The following is a 23,230-nucleotide window of genomic DNA, read 5'->3' as shown; positions in this document are numbered from 1 at the left end:
AATCGGCTATGCCCTCTTGTTCGCACACTAGTGCCAATTTTGGTTGCTCACCTATTCCTTTTATAGTGTGTCATAGGTAGGGTTACACCATGTAAGCCCTAACTCGACATGGATCTTCATTTCCATGATCCATGGGTTCAAAGACACCATGGAGCATCCATGGAGTATCCTATGGGTTTTAGCCCAACTTGATAATCCATGGAGCATTAGCCCACTATACAAGTATGGGTGATTTACACAATCAACCCATATATTTAATTAGTCTTCTTTCGATCACTTAATTAATTCCAAATTAATTGTTGATCAATAGTAATTAAATAATATTATTAATATATTAGAACTTATAATATATTAATAAGCCTTAAGTGTTATTTCTCTCATTTTGGTCTATCCAAAAGCATGATGCCATGCAACCCAAATGGACCATGCCAACCGGGTCAAGTACATCCCAGAAATAGTTATGAACTTAGACACCTAATCCAACAAAAGTTGCACCTTTTATTAAGCTCATTCCCTCTCCATGCATGAAAACCTTATTGAAGGTTAGTTTGTGTGTTATGTCCATGTGAGTCCTTGCATGCACATAAAGTTTGCAACTTTACGTGTTATCCACACTAGTAAAGGATAGATCTGAAGTTTGGGACCTTGAGTCCCACTGAAAAAGCCGTAAACATAATGGACTAAGGGGGACTCGACGAGTCGTGCAAAAGACTCGGCGAGTCGAGAGGATTTTCTCATTCACGGCCATGAGTTAACGGGCAAGGGTTCACGACCATGGGTTCACGGTCAGGGGTGTACGGTTGGTAGTTTACGATAGTAAACATCAAGGAACTCGACGAGTCCCTCGGGTGACTCGGCGAGTCGATGAGTAACCAGGGAACCCGACGAGTGACTGATAGTACTCGACGAGTCAAGGTCAATATGGACTGTTGACCTTGACTATAGACCTTGACTTTGACCAGGGTTGGCCCTGGGGGTATTTATGGGATTATGCTAAGTTTTTACTCATTGATTATAGACAGTTTGGGAGGAGCAACGTGGGATATATTCGACTACAGTTTGCCAGTTCAACAGACCGAAGTGAGTCTCCTCACCATACCAATGGGTCTAAGGCACCAAGGCCTGCCCATTAATTGTTATGTGATGTGTTATGCTTGATTATTTGTGACATTTGCATGAAAGACCTGGGGGGTTCCCGAGGCACCTGGTATAAGATCTTGGAGGGTTTCCGAGGCATCCTCGGTAAAGACCTCGGGAGGTTCCCGAGGCACATGAGCTAAGACCTCGGGGGGTTCCCGAGGCACCTGGAGTAAGACCTTGGTGGGTTTCCAGGGCATCCCTATATGTTGTGTGCATGACTTATGTGATGTATGTAGCCGTAGGGATAATATGATATGTGGTAACTGAATTGTATGTGTGGTATGCTCTAGGGAACTCACTAGGCATTAGCTTACAGTTTGTGAGTTTGTTTCAGGTACATCTAAGCCCAAGGGCAAGAGCAAGGTTTGATGGTGTGGCGTGCACTCTCACGCGGATGTTTTACGGGACACTCTGATAGTTTGGAAATAAAGTTGTAATTGACATGTTTTGAAAAAAACTATAGCTGATTTCGTGAATGAAAAACATGCATTTTGTTCAATTAAAAATGAATTTTTTACTCTTGATTTTTGGGTCGTTACATTTTGATTATTGTTATATGGACGAATAATACATTATTTAGTATAATAATTGAATTTTTTTTTCTTGAAATCAATGCCTATGTTATTAGGTAAACTTGGTAGATCAGTTTTTTTTTTTTTTTTTTTTTTTTTTTTTTTTTTTAATTTTGTATCAATTTTTTTATTCAGGTTTATATATGTTTCTCTTATATATCTCAAGTGTAATTGAAACTCTCCTAGGGTATGCAGTTCTCTTCAACATTACAATATCATCTTATACTTTTTGTATTTCAATATTATCAAGATGATTAATTCTTTTTATGTTTTACTATTTAGAACATTATTATTATGATAATATGTTGTAAGATATGCATATAAAATATATTTGTTATTCAATGTTACTTGAGATGAAATATTCATTACAAATAATCAACATATAGAACATAATAATATAGTTTAAACCTCTTTGACAATTTGCGTCTAGATTTCAATACAACTACTATGAATATGAACCATGAAAATTAGAAAGTTTTTTAAGTTTCGAGATACCAAATTCACCAACAAATTTATCATTTGTTGTAATAGAATAAGAAAGTAACCAAACAAATATACATTCATTTCTAATTAATTGATACAATTGAAATTATGAATACATATAAAAATTAACATACTCTATATAATAAAATTGTATTACTATCTTCTTACATTATATTATATTTTCATATATATATTTTTTAAATTAACATGCAAATGTTGATAGACCATGGATGGGTATATGAATGTTGAAGTTTTTCAATCTCTTTCATTCCAATATACTGGAGTATCGTATAAGATGCCATTTGTTTGAGTTGACTTTATTTTGCATGACATCGGGGGAAATATAAAACTGGTTATATTTGTTGACAAATATGTTAGTAAACATGATTCTTATTACTTTTATTTTTATTTTGATAACTTTGTACTAAATGTAAAATTTTTTAGAGAGAAAAAATGGCAGGTTTTGTCCCATGAGAGTTGTTTCATTTGTATGATGATGACTTGATGGGAGGTGTTTTTTTGCTATCGTCTTTTAAAGTAGAAAAGTTTCACTTCCATGAATATCTGAAATATAAAAACTACTGTTTCATTTATGATGATTTAAAGATCAGTATCAATGAAAAGACACATCTTACTCCGGTAGCGGTGAATTAACAAAATGGATTGCCTTTGTATCCATTAGTGTTTCCTATAAAAAGACTTTTACATCGTTGTCTTGTCCGAAAAGTTTTAATCACTACATATAAAACCATACGATTATTTTTTTCACATAAATATATGATATATTTTTCATTAAAATTTGTTTTAATTTTTTGTAGATTTTGTTGGAAAAATTATATTGGGCAAATGGATTAGATTGCAAGATAAATTTATAATACATTTGGAAGATGAAACGTAAGTAATGTTTTTATTACATTATTTTAGAAGTATGTTGTATGTAGTATTATATTATAAATTAACATTTACTTATTAAAATTAAAATTATTTGTAGGGGATACAAGATACAAATGAAGTTGTATTACACAAGTGCATCACTTATTATTCCAACCTATCGTGCAATATCAAGGAAATATATAATTTTTGTTACTGGGGTCAAGTTGGTTCACTTACCACAAAGTATGTTATAAATTATATATTTTTCACTATTATACAATCGTTTTAGTATTTCACATTTTTAAAACCCTTTCTTTTATGTATAATATATATTAAAACTTTTGTGCAATGTGTCTTTTGTTATCGACAAAATTTTGGAAGATTGTATTTAAATCGGACATGAAGCACACAAGATTTAGATTTTTTATATCAGTTATAAATGTAGTTTTTTATTAAATTGTTAATTTGACCTTATTTTTTTGTATGGTTTTGTCTTATTTTTAAAATTATTGGATTTGTGTTGGTATTACAATATTAGAGTGAATGCATGAAGTTTGTTATATATACTAATTTAATAATTTATAAACATAAGAATTAAATTTTAATTGTATGTTTTAACATAAAACACAAGGACCTAACCAACAATGAAACTTAATTTCCACAATAAAAAATAATATATATATATATATATATATATATATATATATATATATATATATATATATATATATATATAATGGGTAACTTTTACATTTTTCAGATGTTAATTACTTGACATGTCCTTTTGATTAAGTTTACCATATTCTAATATTAATTTATACATTCTTTTCAATTAACATTTTAACAATTTGGACTTTTGTTTATGTTGTTTGTGTAACATAATGAATACTATTTGTTATTAATTAATATATTTTATATCAACTTCAACGGATAATCTTTGTTTATGTGTTTAATGTTGTACCATACGTTTATAAAACATATATACTAAAAATGGATAGTCTCGATAATACATATGCTCCCTCAAGTGATTTTAATTTAGTCTCAACAACCGATGTTTCTGCTACTTTACCTTCTAATACTGTTCAAACACCACAAGTTACTCGACGGGGACGGGGAGGTCGTCCTCGCTCAAGAGGATGTCATGTAACTTTTAGTGTTGACGACATCAATGTGCCAAGATGACGTTCTGGTAAGCCCGTTTCTTTTTGTCTCTCCCCCGTCGGTTTGTGACAATGTTCGCCTGCCTTCTCAATCAAGCATGATAGTGTCATCAGGTTTGTCTATTTTTTAGTAACTTTTTTGGTCACATTAACCGACAATTTGTAACATGTATATGATTTTTATTGTATTAGCCTCCCATGTTAGCAATGTCGAGAGTTGTGGTTCCAACCGTGCAACACCTCATATGATTTTTTCGTGACGTACCATTGTTAATATTGAAAGAAATGCAATACATTTGTCGAGATTGAGTATCTCTGTTCTTCCGGTTACAAAAAATAATTATATTTCACATTCGACCATACCAACATATACTTTGGCCAACACCAGAAGTTCTACTCCTGATTTTTGTCAAAGTATACACTCATAACGTAATACTCGAATATTTGTGCATTTATTATTCGAATTGAAATATAACGTCGTTTCCTTACGTTATTTCGTTTTCAGTTAATGTCCTTTAGGCCTAATGATGTCATATTGGGATTGTGGTGACGTGAGTCGCACATGCATGAAAGATCTAGTATGCTCAAGAATCATATTAAAGTGATATTGCTAATTAACATATGATACTAAAGGGTCACACTAACAACAATTTGATATAATTGATTATTTATTAGAAATTGATTTTAATAGATATTCAATAAACTCTTATAATTAAATTGGAATTTATTTATTTCTTGGAAGTAATAATTTCCATTAGCAAGTAACATTATATATAATTCATATGGTATGAATTAATAAGTCATGCACAACATTTTGGACTAGCTAAATTCTTTTGTCTTTTACCAAAAAGTTAAAGTTTATATTTTATAAACTTGGTTTATAAAATATAAAGGTTTTGTCTTCTTTCTTTTATTATTTTTTTTTATAAAATAAGAGTCAAAACACAAGAGTATGCCTTTCATGTTAATTTATTCAAAAGTAATGTCTAACCATACAAGCATGGAGGACATGGTGGTCTAGTTAAAAGAGATGGCTTAAATGGTTAAGAACTTGTGTGTAAGAGAGGTCCTTTATGAAGGCTTTCATTTCTTATACACACATATACACAAAACCGTAACATGCATGTTATGGGGATTTCTCTCTCACTTTTGATCATATCTTGAAGAACACTTGCTTCTTGATGCTCTCTTTATGTTCTTATTTTGATAAGAACATAAAGCTTAAGAGTCTTAAGAGTTTTATACAAAAGAACTAGCATTATACATCAAGTTGATATATTGTTGGTGTCCCTAAAGTTCATCATTCTTCACAAACTTCCAAGCCTCCTAAGAGGATCGAAAGAACTACAAATGTTGTTATTTGTTCTTCTTCTTCTTTGGTTGTGTTTGTTTTTCTTTCCAAAATTTGCTAGATGATCCATGGTTGGTTATAAATTTGTTTTATGTTATTAAAATTATCAAGTCTTCTGTTGCTAAATATTATGTTTTTGAAACTAGTTTTTGAATAAAAACCCAACAATTGGTATCAGAGTGCCACCTTGCAAGTTTGGTTAGATTTTTTTTATTTTTGGAAATCTTAGTTTTTAGAGAATATGGAAAACTTGGTTTTGTATAAAAACAAGTTCATACATATTTTCTATGACAACTTTATAATTGTTATTTTATGTGACAAAAGTTTTTCATGTATCTTTTGTCATTTAAAGTTGCCTTAGAAAAACAAAGTTTGTTTAATGTGTATATTGATATGTATGATGTACATAAACTAGCTAGGGACCATTGTGTTTGTTGTGTTGGTTGTTTTAGAAAAATGATTGTAATAATCTATTTATTCATATGGTATGTAATAAATTAAATATATTAGTTTTCTTGGTTTATTCTTGTAAGTAAGAGATTAGATTTTCGAATTAATTTATTTGTACAAAAATCTAACAAGAGATGAAGTTGGAACCATTTTTTGAAGACCAAAGTGCAATTTTCGCAAGTAAAAGGTGTGCAGGATTTTCAGTGACAGTTTGTAACCTGTCGCTAAATGTTGTTTTTGTTGTTGTTGGCAGATTTCTCAAAGGGTTGTTGAGCATTTGCGACACTTTCTGCAACAGTTTCTGAAAGTGTTGCATATTGCTGAAATATTGTTTTAAAGAAGTTTTTCCAATCTTTTGCAAGCAAGGGTTGTTTTCTCAAGTGAGAGCTTCTGTAAAACAGTTATAAAAAGATTTTTGGTCCCTTAAAATGTCCCTTTATTAATGGACTTGACATTTTTTGTGTTGGCACACAAAAAATGTCATTAGTTGGTTATGTTTATGCACATATATTTTATGCATGTTTGTGTTGTTTATTTTATGCAATTATTATGTGTGGTTGATAAATTAGTTTTTCACATACTAAAATATTTTTTGGTCAAAATAAACATCACATGGAGTATGATTTTTAAAATTTATAATGTGGACATAAGATGTAACAAGTTATTGGTTTAAAATAAAATCTAGTTTTATAAAAACAATAATAACGTCAAATTTTGAGATACTCAAATATAATTTTTATAATGGTGATTTTTTTAACTTATAGAAACTCCATATATATATATATATATATATATATATATATATATATATAAAAGTAATAAAATGAAGTTTTATTAAAGATATAAAAGATACAAATGCATGTAATAACCATGAAAATGATTTTCTTTTGAAAGTTGGTACCATGGTTTATTATATGCATGTAATAACCATGATATCATATGTTTTTAAAACTAAAATTATAAAACCTAGAAAAGACCCTTTTACAAACTTCAAATCTATGCAATCCATCTTGAAGAACACTCACACATCTATTGAATGCTCTAGTGGGATAAAGGATACCTAACCGCTTAGTGTTATCTTTTGATGGTCGGGGTGTATTCGCGATATCTATAACCAAGTTCTAGGCCGATTACACATGTTTTTCAAATTGGATGATTTGATTGGAAATCTTTGATGATAAAGGATACCTAAGCAAAAGAGTTTCGAGGCATAGATGGGATCAAACATGTCTAATTAAATTTGTTATTAGCGATCCCATAAATCTAGGAATTATATAGTAAGATAAAATTGATAATCGATATCTACCGGGTTGAACTCAAATGGATGAGATAAAGGATACCTAACCATTTATTTGTTTTGCAACTTGGATCCTAGACTTTGATAATTAATTTTTTTTGGAAACTTAAAGGTATTAATTATTAAAGAGTTTAAATATTGAAAATACTAAATGAATTTTCTTAAAATTTTGTAGTTAAATAATCCATTCTCATTACCATGAAATTGTCAACTTCTTTAATAACTTAATGAAACAATAACATTTACTATATACAACTTCAATGAATTGGTTCAGGTCTTAAGATACAATCTCGTGAGAGATAGGAAATTGTATACACTTAAAGGTCCTAGTCCTAAACTATTTGCTTTGAGTAATAAACCTGAACATCATACCTAGTAAAGGCAATTGTGATGTTAAAGATGTTTCTAACATCAAACTAGGAATAGTTCAAGGCCAAAAAGAGTCACCTTATGTGATCTAGGAGGCCCATGTTTTATGGATTGAACACCTTTAAGCCCAAAAAATCCAATAGGGCCCACATAGATGGATCTTGTTTCTTTTGTGGAGAAGTTGGAAACTGTAAGAGGATCCGCTCCTCTTATCTGGAAAGAAAGTCTGGAAGTGACTAGTACTTCAGGTATTTATTAGATAGAACTCATGCTTTTCATATAACACTTAGGTACTTGGTACTTAAATGTTAATCTAACATTTGTAATTGGCTTGCAAATATTTACAAAAGAGTAACCAGTTTAGCATAATGAAGTTAGAACTACACTCTCGGAGTTTAGTTTATTAATTATGCTAGGAACATAATGTACTTGTCATATAAAACAATGTTTGTTTTGGAACAATGTATGTTTTAATTTAGCTTGCCTGAATATATGTCTCAGTTTAGTTTATGAATGATTGACTATTTACTTAAATCGTTTTTCATAACGATCACCTCCATATTCGGAAATGATTAAAATTCTTTTTATGATACTAGATCTTTTAATAAGAATTACAAAGTAAATTTCAATGTTTTATAAATAACAAGTTCTACATGCAAAATACTGTTGACTTAAACTTGTTTTAAATCAAACTTCACTTTGACATTGTTATCTTTATTATATAAATGACATTCACATATTCCGACTTCAAGAAAGGGATCTTTGAAGGCAAATAATGTGCTTTATTTGACATATGTAAATATTATTTATATATAAAATATTCCTAATGATATTTTCACTAAGTAGTAGAGAAAATAATTATTAAGAAACTATACACTATGGTGTATGACTTCCTTTCTAATGAATGTCTAAGATTTAGCACAAGATACCAAATCAACTTTATTGACAACTATAGTTGTTATAAGTATATTTTACATGGTAAAGCATAATTATGAGATCTTTGGTGAAGCTTTCAAATATAAATTTGGGATATAAACCGTTAAGAACTATTTAAGGCCTTAATGATAATAAAGGATGAATTAAATCTTACTTGATATGATTTACTTTCTAATTGGTAGAAATATCCTCCTTTTATTTCCTTGGGATAATATATAAGACACTATCAATTGTACCTTGAGTACAAACACCAACTGACTAGTAGATATAACATTTTCTTCATAAGATTTGTATGGAAAGGCTCCATCCCTATCTTACTTAAATGTTTTATGGATTTAAAGCCTATGTTGGACTAAATCTTTTAGACCCAAAATACTAAATACATATTTGTATATAATACTCTAAATGTGACTTAGATTATTATAAGCAAACCCACCAAGAATAAGTTTTTCTTATAGTTGAGTTAGCAGAAAGCAAGATTCTAACGACAAAGCAAGTGGGAGGTACATGGAACTTGAAGCAACTCAAGAACCATTACCTAATGTAGTAATAGTTGGTACTAGTTTTTAACAAGGATTGTTAAACTTGAATAATAGATGTTCACAAACACAAATGGTTTACATTAATTGTAGAAATCATCTATGACTTGAGAAATTTGGAATCACTCATTGATGAGCTTTTATTGATGGTTTCTGGCAAATCCATCAAATACCAACATGCTATTAGATCTCGAATCTGATAAATGACTTAGAGTCATGAACATGAGATGTAATTCATGTATGATAATCAAGTTTGGTCTTGATTGAATTTTCTCCCTATAGAAAGGCTAGAAGGAGAAGGTGAGTCTTCTATAAAGAATACATTACATGGATAACCATACACATTTAAAGCAAAACTTGTTATAAAAGGATTTTCTCATACTCATGTCATTTACTATACTCCTTATCATACTCATGACATTGACTATGATCAAACCTTTTCCAAAAGTAGATATGATTAGATAATTAAGGATATTGTTTACTATAAATACATATTCTCAATATGAAATATAGCAAATAGATTTCAATAAAGACCGCTTTTCTTAATAGACATCTACTAGACGATATCTATATAGATTAGCCTGGAGGTTTTCTTAATCCATGTTATCCTAATAAATTGTGTAAAGCTTGAGATCAACTTGTAGGCATAAAGCATGCATCTCAGTGTTGTAATCATCATTTTTATATGAAACCATAAGGTATGTTTTTATATAAAAATGAATAGAACATGTATGATTACTAAGAACTAGTGGAAGCATAGTGACATTACTATTCTTGTATGAATGAGACATACTTAATCATAAGAAATTACATTATGACCATGCCAACCCTTTTCGCCTTTACACGAAATGTGTTTCTAGAATGAAATACTTAGGAAGGACAAGATACATTCTTGGAATGTAAAATCTATAGAGATGGATAAAATGAATGTTAAAAGTTTTATATCTTTATGAATATATATGGACAATATATTGAAATTGATCAATATACAAAATTCCTTTGGAGGAATCTTGGTATTGTCATATAGCACTAAGTTTTGAGCCAGTCTCAAAAGAACCTTGCTCATAGGTTTGAACTAGCTGAAATGATTTATATTTGATTTTCTTGGCAAATGAATCCATCATTTTTGCTATATTATGCATGATACTTGGTATATGATCATGCTATGAGCATATCATAATATACCAATTAAATACATGGTTAACTCACTAGATGACCATAGGAACATTCTAAGAATACTTTAGAAGAACTAAGAGAATGTATATAGGACAATTAGTTTAGAATAAAATCTGTATGTAAAGAGCTACATAAGATTATAAGTTCTAAACAAATATATATATATATATATATATATATATATATATACATATATATATACACATATATATATATATATATATATATATATATATATGAATTATAATTGGATTATGACTTCATTATGGGATAAAGAGTCAATTTTGTTGGAATGAGGTCCAACCAAAACAAAATAACACAATATACTACAAAATAAGAATACATTGTTTTATAAGTTGAAATCTAATATGATTGGATGAATGTGTTCATTAAAAAACTATGTTCATTTATTCCATTCACGGATCACATAGAAATCTTAGTGAATTCGAGAGTATACTTAATCAAGCTAAGGGACTCTATGTCACAAAAGAACAACAATCATATACTCTAATATATTTAACTATGCCTAGAGTAAAGTCAAATATGGAGATGATAGTATTCGTAGAATTCATACAAATTAAGTTTAGTGGAACCCATTTAATAAAGTCCTTATTATAAGCTAAGTATGAATGGTAACACTTCAGCTATAAGACTTTATTTTTCTAGAAATGGGATTTTGATTTGGATTTAGTATTTGGATATTGGAACATTGTAACAACAACTATTATATAATGTTTTGATATACTGGGATATGATCATAAAATCAATACTTGTTGTGTTCTATATTAACATGTTTAATCCATAAATAATCTTATTATTATAAAAGTTCATATTCGGTTATAATTGTGGGAGCAATTATGAAATAAGACTAATATGAATTGGATTGGTTGGATTTCATTAGATGAAGGTAGGAAATGGGTTGTAACCAAGTTTTATAGGGTCAGAGAACTGGTATTGAACTTACCCGCATCAAGATCATCTCATGGAGGGCTATCGTGTATGATACTTGATTAAAAGGTACTATCTTTGTATCCTTAACACCTGAGATACATAGTGAGACTTAAGTATAGGGAGTACTGTGCTTAGATATGGCCAAATGCTGGTCCTTAACCGGGAAGTTATAAAATCCATTTTCAGGTATGGTATGAACTATGCAAGAGGCTTATGTAGTCAAGATGGGTCACACTAACAACAACTTGATATAATTGATTATTTATTAGAAATTAATTTTAATAAATATTCAATAAACTCTTATAATTAAATGGAAATTATTTATTTCTTGGAAATAATAATTTCCATTAGCAAGGAACATTATATATAATTCATATTATATGAATTAATAAGTCATGCACAACATTTTGGACTAGATAAATTCTTTTGTCTTTTACCAAAAAGTTAAAGTTTATATTTAATAAACTTGGTTTATAAAATATAAAGGTTTTGTCTTCTTTATTTTATTATTTTTTTTATAAAATAAGAGTCAAAAGACAAGAGTATGGCTTTCATGTTAATTTATTCAAAAGTAATGTCTAGCCATATAAGCATGGGGGACATGGTGGTCTAGTGACATGAGAGGGCTTAAATGGTTAAGAACTTGTGTGTAAAAGAGCTCCTTTATGAAGGATTTCATTTCTTATACACACATATACACAAAATCGTAACATGCATGATATGGGGATTTCTCTCTCACTTTTGATCATATCTTGAAGAACACTTGCTTCTTGATGCTCTCTTTATGTTCTTATTTTGATAAGCACATAAAGCTTAAGAGTCTTAAGATTTTTATAAAAAATAACTAGCATTCTACATCAAGTTGATATATTGTTGGTATATCTAAAGTTCAATATTTTTCGTCAACTTCCAAGCCTCCCATGAGGATGCAAAGAACTACAAAGGTTGTTATTTGTTCTTCTTCTCCTTTGGTTGTGTTTGTTTTTCTTTCCAAACTTTGCAAGATGATCCATGGTTGGTTATAATTTTTTTTATGTTATTCAAATTATCAAGTCTTCCGTTGCTAAATATTATGTTTTTGAAACTAGTTTTTGAATAAAAACCCAACAATGCATACATTGTGAAGCAATGTTATGGTATGAAGAGCGAACTATTAAATATTGTTCTCCTCCGAATCCTATTTTCTCCATATGTTGTAGTGATGGAAAGATAAAACTTCATTTTCTTAGGGATCCTCCTCCACTATTGCACAACTTATTGGATTACAATGGTGATCAATGATCAAAAGTCTTCAAAGAAAACATTAAGAGAGTAAATGCAATGTTTTTGTTCACTTCGACTGGAGGAAAAATTCATACGAATTTTAATGACGGAAGAGGTCCGTATACATTTCATTTGAATGGACATAATCATAATAGAATTGGAAGTTTGTTTCCTACCCATGACTATGGTTGTCCAAGATTTGCCCATTTGTACATTTATGATACTGAAAATGAGATCGAAAATCAGTTTTATGCCTTACATTAACAGACAACGAGATCGATACCGACGATGAGATCGACATCATATCAGTCCATTCTTCGATGTTTCATTGAAGAAATCATTCCTATGCAAGATGAGAGTGACTCGTTGGTCAAGGAATTTAGGATGGCTAAAGATAGGTTCCATGACTCATCGATGCAGCCAGTTAAACTTTGTTTGATTGGTCAACGTAACAAAGATGGCAGACAATATAATTTACCGACTATATCTGAAGTTGTTGCTTTGATTCCAGGTGATGGTGGCCCTATAAATTCCCGTGATGTACTTATTGAAGCGCGTGGTAACGGAATTGTGAAGAGGATATCTGAACGTCATCCCTCTTTCATGGCGTTGGAGTATCCGTTACTTTTCCCATATGGAGAAGACGGGTTTTATTTAAATATCCCTCTAGCAACACCTTCTACAAAAAACAAAGAAAAAATGTTAGTATGAGGGAATACTATAGTTTTTCTTTACAGTCTCGAAATAATGAAGGTAAAACTCTACTTAAATCGGGTCGTTTGTTTCATACATATGTTGTTGATGCATATGTTGTAGTGCTCGAAGAAAACTTAGATTGGTATAAAAGAAACCAAAATACAATTCATTCAGAATTATATAATGGTTTGGAGGACAGCTTATCCAAGGGAGAAAGAAGTGCTACACATGTCAGTAGACGTGTTATACTACCATCATTGTTTACGGGTGGTCCGAGGCATATGATACAACAATATCAAGCAATGGCCATATGTCGTTGGGCTAGAAGTCCAGATCTCTTTGTTACGATGACGTGTAACCCAAGATGGATTGAGATTGAATGACATCTTGAACGAACTATACATAGTCAGCCAACTATTGATAGACCTGACATTGTTGCAAGTATTTTAAAGATTAAGCTCGATGAGCTGATGAATGACATAAGAAAAAAACATCATTTTGTTCATACAAAAGTTGGTATGTTTTTTAACACTTTAGTACCCTGATTAAATTTACATAAATTTGCCGATTTATTTCTAACCTTACTTCTATATGTACACAATTATTTACACAATCGAGTTTTCAAAAACGGGGATTGCCATATTTTCATTGCCTTGTGTTTCTTCATGGTCCTGATAAAATCTCCACAAATGATAATATTGATCAATTTATATCAGCAGAGTTTCCTTTTGAGGAAAATGAACCCATTGCATTTGAAGTTGTTCGTACTCACATGATACATAGCCCTTGCGGTCAGTTTAACCATTCAAGCCCATGTATGCAAAATGAACAATGCTCGAAAGGATATCCAAAGGAATATTGTGATACAACTTTCATAAGACTTGATGGGTGTGCTATAGAAGGTCTAACAATAGATAAAAAGCTAAAGTTGGTTAGCATGATATTATGCTTGATAACCGTTATGTCGTTCCACATAATGTAAAGTTGCTTGTCAAATACGGGTGCCATATCTACATTGAGTATTGTAACCAAGGTACCTTGGCTAAATATCTTTTTAATTACCTGAATAAAGGCCATGATCGTGTTACAACTATTTTAGAAGGCCCAAATAGAACACAATCATTTGTATCAATGTTGCAACACGAAAATGAGATTGAAAAATACATTAATTTTCTTTACATTTTAGTATCTGAAGTATGTAGGAATTTGTTGGGATTTGAGATGCATTATCGTTCAGTTACAATAGAAATATTACCCTTTCATGCAAAATATTGTAATAGAGTTTATTCTAGAGATAGGGATGATGTTGCAAATGTTGTATAAAGTACTATAGGTCAATGTCCAATTTTACTGAGTGGATGACATCAAATCAGTTGTATTCATATGCTAGATTGTTAACATATGCAGAGTTTCCATAAAAAATTACATGGTATCCAAAAGATAACGAATGAATGCCACAATAAGGCGGTGTTGTGAGTGGCCCCGTTAGCTTTAAAGATATTCGCACTGTTGATGGTGTTGAGCATCCAACCTATATGTCTGTATGCAAACCATTGAGGTTATTAGGAGAAGATACCAAATGGATTGAATCAATTCAAGAAGCATCACAATGGCAGTTAGGATCAACTCTGAGAATTATTACTAATAATTTTATTGTTCTGTACCGTTACTGATCAAACAAAGTTCTTTTGGGATTGTTTTCCCTTTTTATCAGATGATGTTGCTTATAATCAATGTAGATTACTTCAAAACGAAGAAGTGTTCTTTTGGTATGAAGAATTGCTAAATTACACTCTGCTCCATATAAACAATTTTTTAAATGGTAACGGTAGATCATTGGTTGATTTCCCAAATCTAGCTCAGATAGACCGCCGTTTGCTGAATATTGGTTCAAATAGGTTGATTGTTGGGGAGCGTACATAAAATGTGAAAAAAAGAAATATTGTGTTTCAATGCTTTACATAGTGCTTTAAATATGCAACAAAACGAGATGTATACTGCTATAACGAATGATGTTACTGAAAAAAAAAGGAGGATTTTTTTGTATCCGGTTATGGAGGGACAGTGATAACATACTTATGGAGAACACTATTTGCTTTGATTCTTTCCCAGGGAAAGATTATGTTGGTTTTTGCGTCTTCTGGCATTACTTCTCTATTATTGCCTGGCGGGTGTACACCACACTCCAAGTTCAATATTCCTTCAGATCTTGATCACGACTCATGTTGTTCAATCAACGTTGGCACGGATCTTGCAAAGTTGATTAATGTCATAGAGCTGATTATATGGGACGAAGCTCCATTACAACATTGATATTGTTTTAAAGCTGTTGATCGTACATTTCATGATGTCTATTGGTATTACATTCCTGGTTCTGAAAATCAACTTTTCGGGGAGAAGATTTTAGTACTTGGTGGTGACTTTCGTCAAATCTTGTCGATTAGTCCGCATGGATCACATTGTGATGTCGTTAGAGCTGCTAATAACAAGTCATGTACTCTATGGAATGCCTGTCTTGTTTTTGTGTTGACAACTCACATGCGTTTACATGATCCAACCATCATTGGGGCTGAACTGATATGCATTCATGCATTTAATACATGGCTTCTTGACACGGGATCTAGTAAGCTTCCTACAACTTCAGTTGAACGCGAAGATGATTCTACATGGATCACTATACTTGATAAACTTTTGATTCCTATTGTTGACAATCCTATTCAGACAATGTTATCCAATATATTCACTGATATTTTGAATAAAATTAGCGACTTCTCTTATTTGAAGGAACAATGCATCGTTTGTCCTAAAAATGATGAGGTTGATAAAATGAATTTACATGTTCTTGAAAGTATGCCAGTCGACATGCATGAAATGTTAAGTGCTGATGCTATATGTGCGACTACAGGTAACTTTAAAGAAATGAAAATTACGTACCCAACTGAATTTATTAACACGTTGCGGTTCTCAGGTGTTCCAAGCCATATATTATACCTAAAAGTTGGTGCACCAATCATACTGTTATGTAACTTGAATTTTCAAAGATAGTTGTGCAATGGGACTCGGTTAGTGGTCACGCAAATTAGTCGAAGGGTTCTTGAAGCAGTTATTATTACTAGTACTTGTGATGGAGAAAAAGTTCTAATTGGAAGGGTTGATATGACTCCAAATGATATATCATGGCCTTTTAGATTTAAGAGAAGACAACTTCCAATAAAATTTTGCTTCGCTATGACAATAAAAAAAAAAGTCATGGCCAAACTTTTAATAATGTTTGTGTGTACTTGTCAAAACCGGTTTTTGCTCATGGTCAACTTTACGTGGCAACATCTCATGTAACCTCTCGTAATGGACTTCGATTTTACATTGAAAACAATGAAAAGTGTGCCAATATCGGTGTGGGATTTTACATTGAAAACAATGAAAAGTGTGCCAATATCGGTGTGGGATTGAAAACTTTTATAATTTACCTCTACATTGAATTGTCAACATTGATGTAATGAAGTGTTTGTTTTATTTTATATACCATTTTCCCATTTTTCAAGAATTTTCAATATCGGTGTGGGATTTAATCTTTAAGTTCATTTTCAAAATGGTTATTTTTCACAACTGACGTTAATATTGAAAACAACGGCAAGTGTGGTAACAATACCCTATCAATGATAGCAATATACTTACATATTCTTAAGCAAAATAGCATTGTACTTAACTTTTACCAATAAGAGATTTATTCAAGTTATAGCAACAACATGCATACATTTTGTTTTTCACATATTGGCTTTGTGCTTTCCATTTCTCACCAATAATATCGAGCTAATTATATTTCTTTAATGATAGGATTAATATGTAAGAAACATGGTACATTATCTACATCAGTAATGTAAGTTAACTAAGTTTATATTATGGGCAGGTATTATAAGTGTGATGCTATCATGGGTAAATAAGTAAAGTATGTTGGTATTATGATAATATATATTATTATAGACATCCATGGAAATTGAAAACTCAATTTTAGCAAAGTTCACATTATATTGTATATCCTCTATAAAAACCAAGAAACAATACCTACAATTTCAATGTTGCCCCTGTTAAATGTTGTTGAACCATCTGCATATCAGTATCAGCCATTAAACATATAAACCGAGTTGTTTTTCTTAAATTTGTCAGATAAATCTTGGAAATATTATAAATACAATATATTTTTTTTCTAATTCTTAATTTTTTAAAAGTATTTTTGTGTTGGTTTTCTTTTTGCTTTACTTTGCATATTTCTTTTGAGGAAACGATACTATTATATGATTACTATGTGAAAGGAAATTTGTGCATTATTTTTCTTTTTGATTCATCTAAATATATGGACTAATTAAATATGGAATTTCCTTTGTCATTTATATCTGATTATGTCCATGTTGTCGTCAAACCTATCTTCCTCCTAAATTATCAAAATTATCCTTCACATCACTCTTTCGATCTTGAATAACCGGTATGACCACTTCTCCATGCTTTTCTCACATCATTATGTCGGTTTTCTCTCTCACGATCTTGATCTTCTGAGCATTATGATTCAGGTTATGGTTCCCAATTATCCATCTTTTCCTTTATAGATTTATAAAGGCCAACATTTTTAGATTTTTAACAGAAACCAGTAAATAAGAAAATACCTTCTATGGTAGGTTGTGCATGACTATTGTAAGTTCATCCATACATCTTTACTTTGCCATTGTACAATTTGTGGCCCGCTTGCCCTTGATTTCCCATTGTACCCTTGCTGATATATTCATCAAATTCCACTTATTGCTAATGTTTTGATCAAATTCTACAGTATTTGTTGTTTAGTGTAAGAAAGTGATATGGTTTGGTATTTTTTTTACTTTGTTTTGCCTGACTCTTAATACTTAAATATAATTGTTTTACAACTACTCCTTTGATGTTTAATAGTTTAAGCTTAACATGTTGCATTTTTTGGTCATCTTTTAATACATAATTTTCATATTTTGGAAACAATAAATCATAACATGTTGCATTATTTTGTCATTCGTGTGTGTATATATATATATATATATATATATATATATATATATATATATATATATACACTACATGTATGCTTATAGAACCATGCTTATATTCATTTATTCCTATGTATTTCATGATTAAAAATGTAGGAAACAATTGACAATATGAAACACGTTTATCGTTTGGTGAGCGATTTACGTCCTAATGTAACAAACAAGTGGAAAGTGAATGTAACTGTTTCCCGTGTGTGGACAACATACAATCCTAACAACAATCGGGTCATATCTTTTGACCTAATCTTATCCAGTGAACATGCAAGTTTCTTCTTTATATCAACATAAATTATTATTAGTTTAAAATATCTATTTTTCTAACTCTTTATTATTTTTAGAATTGTTGCATCCAAGAAATCATTCCTTATATATTGATAGACTCATTCAAAAACAAAATCAAGAAGGAGGGGTCTACAGGATACATAAGTTTGAAGTTCTTGTATATGGTACATTTTATCAGCCACTATAGAAGGATATATATATATATATATATATATATATATATATATATATATATATATAAACACACTAAGTTCTTGTCTGAAACATTAGTTTCATATTCTTACCTTCCATTGTCGTTGTTCCAATGATATTCTTTCAATTCCATTCCATTCTGCAACCTTTCTTCATGTGTTAATGATGTTAAATATCTATCAGGTTTAACATTGAATTATTTATTTTTCTATTCAAATCTGTATGTGTTTCTACCATATCTCTTTTTTAGACGTATTTGTGAGTGGTGTTTTGTAGAAAAAAATGTTGGAAAAGGTTGTGCGTTTAATCATACATGCATAAAATAGTTATACCCGATGAAATGTTTGTTTTATAAAACAATTTATTCCATTATTTTATTTTATAAGTTTATATATTAATTCTATTGTCTTTGAAAAATAACATACAGGGGTATGAAAGTTACTGTCTCGATATGGGGAACACTTGCTACACAGTATACCGATGAAGATATAAGAAGCTACAATGATAATGTAGTTGTCATTCTCACTTCTTGCAAAGTTTCTCTTTTGAGAGGTATGTTTTTTTACAAGACAAAATTACTTACACTTTTTTGTATATGTAATATGGCTATTTGTTTTTATCAGGTGTTCCAACATTACAAACAGCAGGTTCATCTCAAATGTATTTGAACCTTACAGTGAAGGAGATTGAGTTTTACAAAATTATGTAATTACTTGTATATTTTCATAAAATTTAATCATAATATGCCATGTTGATCAATTTATCTTACACATGTCATGTCATTGTTTTATAGTGTAGCACAACCGGTACGTTTTATATATCAGAGCAAAGGAAAAATAGAGGCCTTCTACCCAACCAGATTATCTGATGTTTATAGTCATTTACAACATGGTGTCGATAAGGTATTTTTTATTATAGATATCTACAACTGAAATTCCATGTGATTCCCGAATTCACTTTATTATTTTATTCTTTGTAAGGGGAACACAATATACTTTTAAGGGGACCATCATCGATATAGAGATGTTTAGTGATTAGAAATTTGACCAATGTGCAACATGTCGTAAGAAGGTTACTATACGTGATGGTCGTTATTTTTGTTTAAGTTGTCAAAAAATGTTGATAACCCTTGGCAATCCTAAGTATTTTTTATTAAAATAGTTTTTATATGTTATTCTTATCAACATTATTTATATAGGTATAAATTGGTTGAACGAATGATGATCAAGGTGAAGAGATCACATGTTTTCTTTTCAACAAAGTTGCTATTCCTCTTATTAGTTTTACTGTTGATGAATTAGTTAACAAGAGTTTATTAGAGGTTTAATTATATATATATATATATATATATATATATATATATATATATATATATATATATATATATATACTCACACACATAGATGTGTATGGGTTTTTGTTGGTATGTATATTAATATATTTCTCATGTTTTCTTATGGTGAAGGTGGTCCTAAATGGATACAAAAGTTTATTTTCAAAAGTTTATCTGCTTATAAGGTCATTTTTACTATTGAGGTAGATAAATTTAATTTGTCTCCAAACAACATGCGCCGTTTTACTATAACTAAAAATCATAGTGACAATAAGCATATTAATAGTGGATTTAAGATTGCTCCCACCATTGAGAACAGTAAGGTGGTTGTAACAAATTTTCAAGATTATTATATAGTCGAATATGAATATGAATGTTTGTCTAAAATCACTGAATATGAGTGGGAGTTGTCAGACCAGTGTTATGGGGACCATGTATTGATTTGATACGATCATCAATCTCAACAATGGTAATTATTGTTTCATATTATCATTTGTATGTAAAAGTTATACTTTATGTGTAGTAAACTTTGTTTGTCTTAATATACATAGGTTGCTTCTAATAATAAAGAAAATGATGGTATTCAAAAATGTAAATATGAAATCAACGATGCGGAAGACGAACAAGGAAGTGATAACGTATGGGTTAATTTATGTTATTTCTATAAAGTTAGATTATGGTTTTTGGTATGTTTCCTTATTATTTTGATCGATATTGAAAATTAGGTTGATCATGGTAATATTGAAGATCATATTTGTAACACGTCCATCTCTATTTCTACTTTACAAGATTGTGAAGACATTCACGTAAGATATAAACTATTGTTTACATTTTCTATATTTCTTATGATATGAAACTTTTATTAATTCAACAGTTATTGTCAACTTTTCTTTTATATTATGTTTATTTCTCATAAATCATGATTCTTATTGTCGAGTTTGTATTTTGTTCAACTAGGCAGCTTCTGTTGATATTGAAGTTGATTCTTCGGCAAAATCTTCTATCGGACCCTCAATAACACCAAAGAAGCATCGGCTTCCATAATTATGTGAGGAGTCTACTGATGATAATATTCCTAACTGACTTTAAAGTAATTAAACATTAGATTTCAGTTTCCTATTTTTAACTTAATTTCGTTTAATTGTGTGTTAATCGCTTGATATGCTTTTTACAATATTGTCTTTTAATTCTTTTTTTTTTTCATTCATATGTTGTTTATTTGGATAGATTTGTTTACTTACAATTTTCATGCATGCGGTGGATCTTTTGTGTAAACCAAACCTTAGTGAGTTCCCTAAAATACCATATACCATACAAGTATCGGGCCCTGCCCGACATTCATTGGCCGCCACCCGGTATATATACAAATACATGCAAGAGTCATAAAGACAACTAGCATTCTATAGAAATAAACTATTAGGCCGACATTGGTGCCTTAGACCTAGTAGTACAGTGAAGAGACTCGCCTCTCAGACGATAATCAACTGCTACTGCTCTCACTGCCGAATCACAGGTGATATACCCAACCTACACATTCATACAAGGTAAACTCTTAGTCCACCTTTCCAAAACTAAGAGTTGACCAAAATTCAACTCATGTCAAAGAGCCAATAGTCAAAGGAAAAGAAGTCAAGATGTCATCCGCTATGGGCACAAAACGACGAAACTGTCAACTGATCTCTGGTCGCCACACCGTGGTGACCTAGTGTGACGTTGTAGCGACCTAGTGCTACGTCGTGGGGACCAGTCTGGATAGCCTATTCAAGTTAAGCTTCTCTTAACTCATTTTCAGGGGATGAAAAGCCCAGATCTACTCCTTCCCAACGTCTTGATGGATACAGTTTCCAACTATATCCATTAAGACAAGATCTTGAAACCTAGGTTCTAAAGGTCATTTAAGAGGTATAACTCATTAATTAAGTCCTTAATCACAAGAGATGCAAGCCCAAAATTTCTAGAAAAGCTTTTACGGGTCATATTGATCCCTAAAAATGTAAACTTTATGGACATGCATGCTCCATGCATGTCCTTCCTCAAATCTAGGTCAAAAAGAACAAATGGGACCTAAAGCTCATGCAAGATTTCCAAATCACAACCATTTATCAGATCTATAAGATATAATGTCCTTGAGATTCCTAAGAGTCATAAAGTTGCATACTTTATCTCTTTACTCCACTCAAAATCCAATAAAAGAGTTTATTAAGCAAAATAACTCTAGGTATCTAAGGAGAAGATAAAAGACTAGATCAAGAGCCTTAAATGGTCTAACAAAGTGCTTTCGGAGGTTAGGGAGTGTTGCTTGCTGGTCTCTTGCACAAAATCTTCTTCTAATTCCTTCAAAATCACCAAAACTAGCAAATGAACTCCAAAAGCTTAAAGAAAGATAAGGGTTAGCGTTTTTGGGGGTTTGAGAGTGATGGAGGCTGAGGATGATAAAACTCTAGCCTCTTTATTCCTTTAAATAAGGCACGAAGCCCAAAAATTAGGGTTTCATAAAAATCAGCTGCCATGTCGTGGCAGATATGGCCACGCCGTGACGGGTCTTTAAATACCACTATCCATGAAAACATCGCCGCGTCGTGGTGATGCTCCACCATGTCATGGCCACCCAAAATGAAGACTTAAAATATAATGGATTAATTCATAGATGGAACGGGTGTTACACAATTTGAGAGATCCTATATTTTTTAAATAAAGGTGGAATAATTAAATATTTATGAGGACTAACTTTGTAAATTACTTTCATATTTATACTAGATTATGACTCGTGTAAAATGTGGGGGAACATATAAAAACAACATAGAAAGTTAAAAAGCTGACACAATAATTAAAAAAAAAGATAAATTAACATAATTAGACTTCCCGTTTTTTGGTAATATTGAAATCTCCCTCATTTCTAGCCATAACAAAGTTACTATATCCCTAACATCACCTTCATCAAATAGGGTTTCAAATACTTACATGAAAATCTTTTTTATTCAACGATACGATAGACATCATCATATCTTCACAAATAGACATCATCATACCTTCACAAAAACAACAAAAAAAAACAATGATATTAGCAACATAAAATTAATATACATCCCCATTTGTTACCT

The 23,230-nt window shown here is 30.9% G+C and overlaps 1 protein-coding gene across 1 annotated transcript; it reads left to right on the top strand.

Annotated features, from left to right (window-relative positions):
- Positions 1-18,672: 18,672 nt before the first annotated feature.
- Positions 18,673-19,933, top strand: LOC145169232 (uncharacterized). Its single transcript, XM_079087799.1, has 4 exons — positions 18,673-18,768; positions 19,224-19,348; positions 19,420-19,501; positions 19,590-19,933. The coding sequence occupies exons 2-4, from the start codon at positions 19,228-19,230 to the stop codon at positions 19,726-19,728; spliced, it is 342 nt and encodes a 113-aa protein (XP_078943925.1). The 5' UTR covers positions 18,673-18,768; positions 19,224-19,227; the 3' UTR covers positions 19,729-19,933.
- The last annotated feature ends 3,297 nt before the right edge of the window (positions 19,934-23,230 follow it).

This window comes from Lactuca virosa, chromosome 4 (assembly GCF_052849685.1).
Source record: "Lactuca virosa cultivar CGN04683 chromosome 4, Lactuca_virosa_CGN04683_v6, whole genome shotgun sequence".
NCBI classification, from domain to species: Eukaryota; Viridiplantae; Streptophyta; class Magnoliopsida; order Asterales; family Asteraceae; genus Lactuca; species Lactuca virosa.
Note: the sequence above shows the minus strand (reverse complement) of the source record. Positions and strands in the feature narration are given on the sequence as shown.

Coding starts and splice junctions, on each gene's coding strand:
- LOC145169232 (XM_079087799.1), top strand. CDS start 19,228: ATGAAAGTTACTGTCTCGATATGGGGAACACTTGCTACACAGTATACC. Junction 19,349..19,419: donor CAAAGTTTCTCTTTTGAGAG/GTATGTTTTTTT, acceptor TGTTTTTATCAG/GTGTTCCAACATTACAAACA. Junction 19,502..19,589: donor ATTGAGTTTTACAAAATTAT/GTAATTACTTGT, acceptor ATTGTTTTATAG/TGTAGCACAACCGGTACGTT.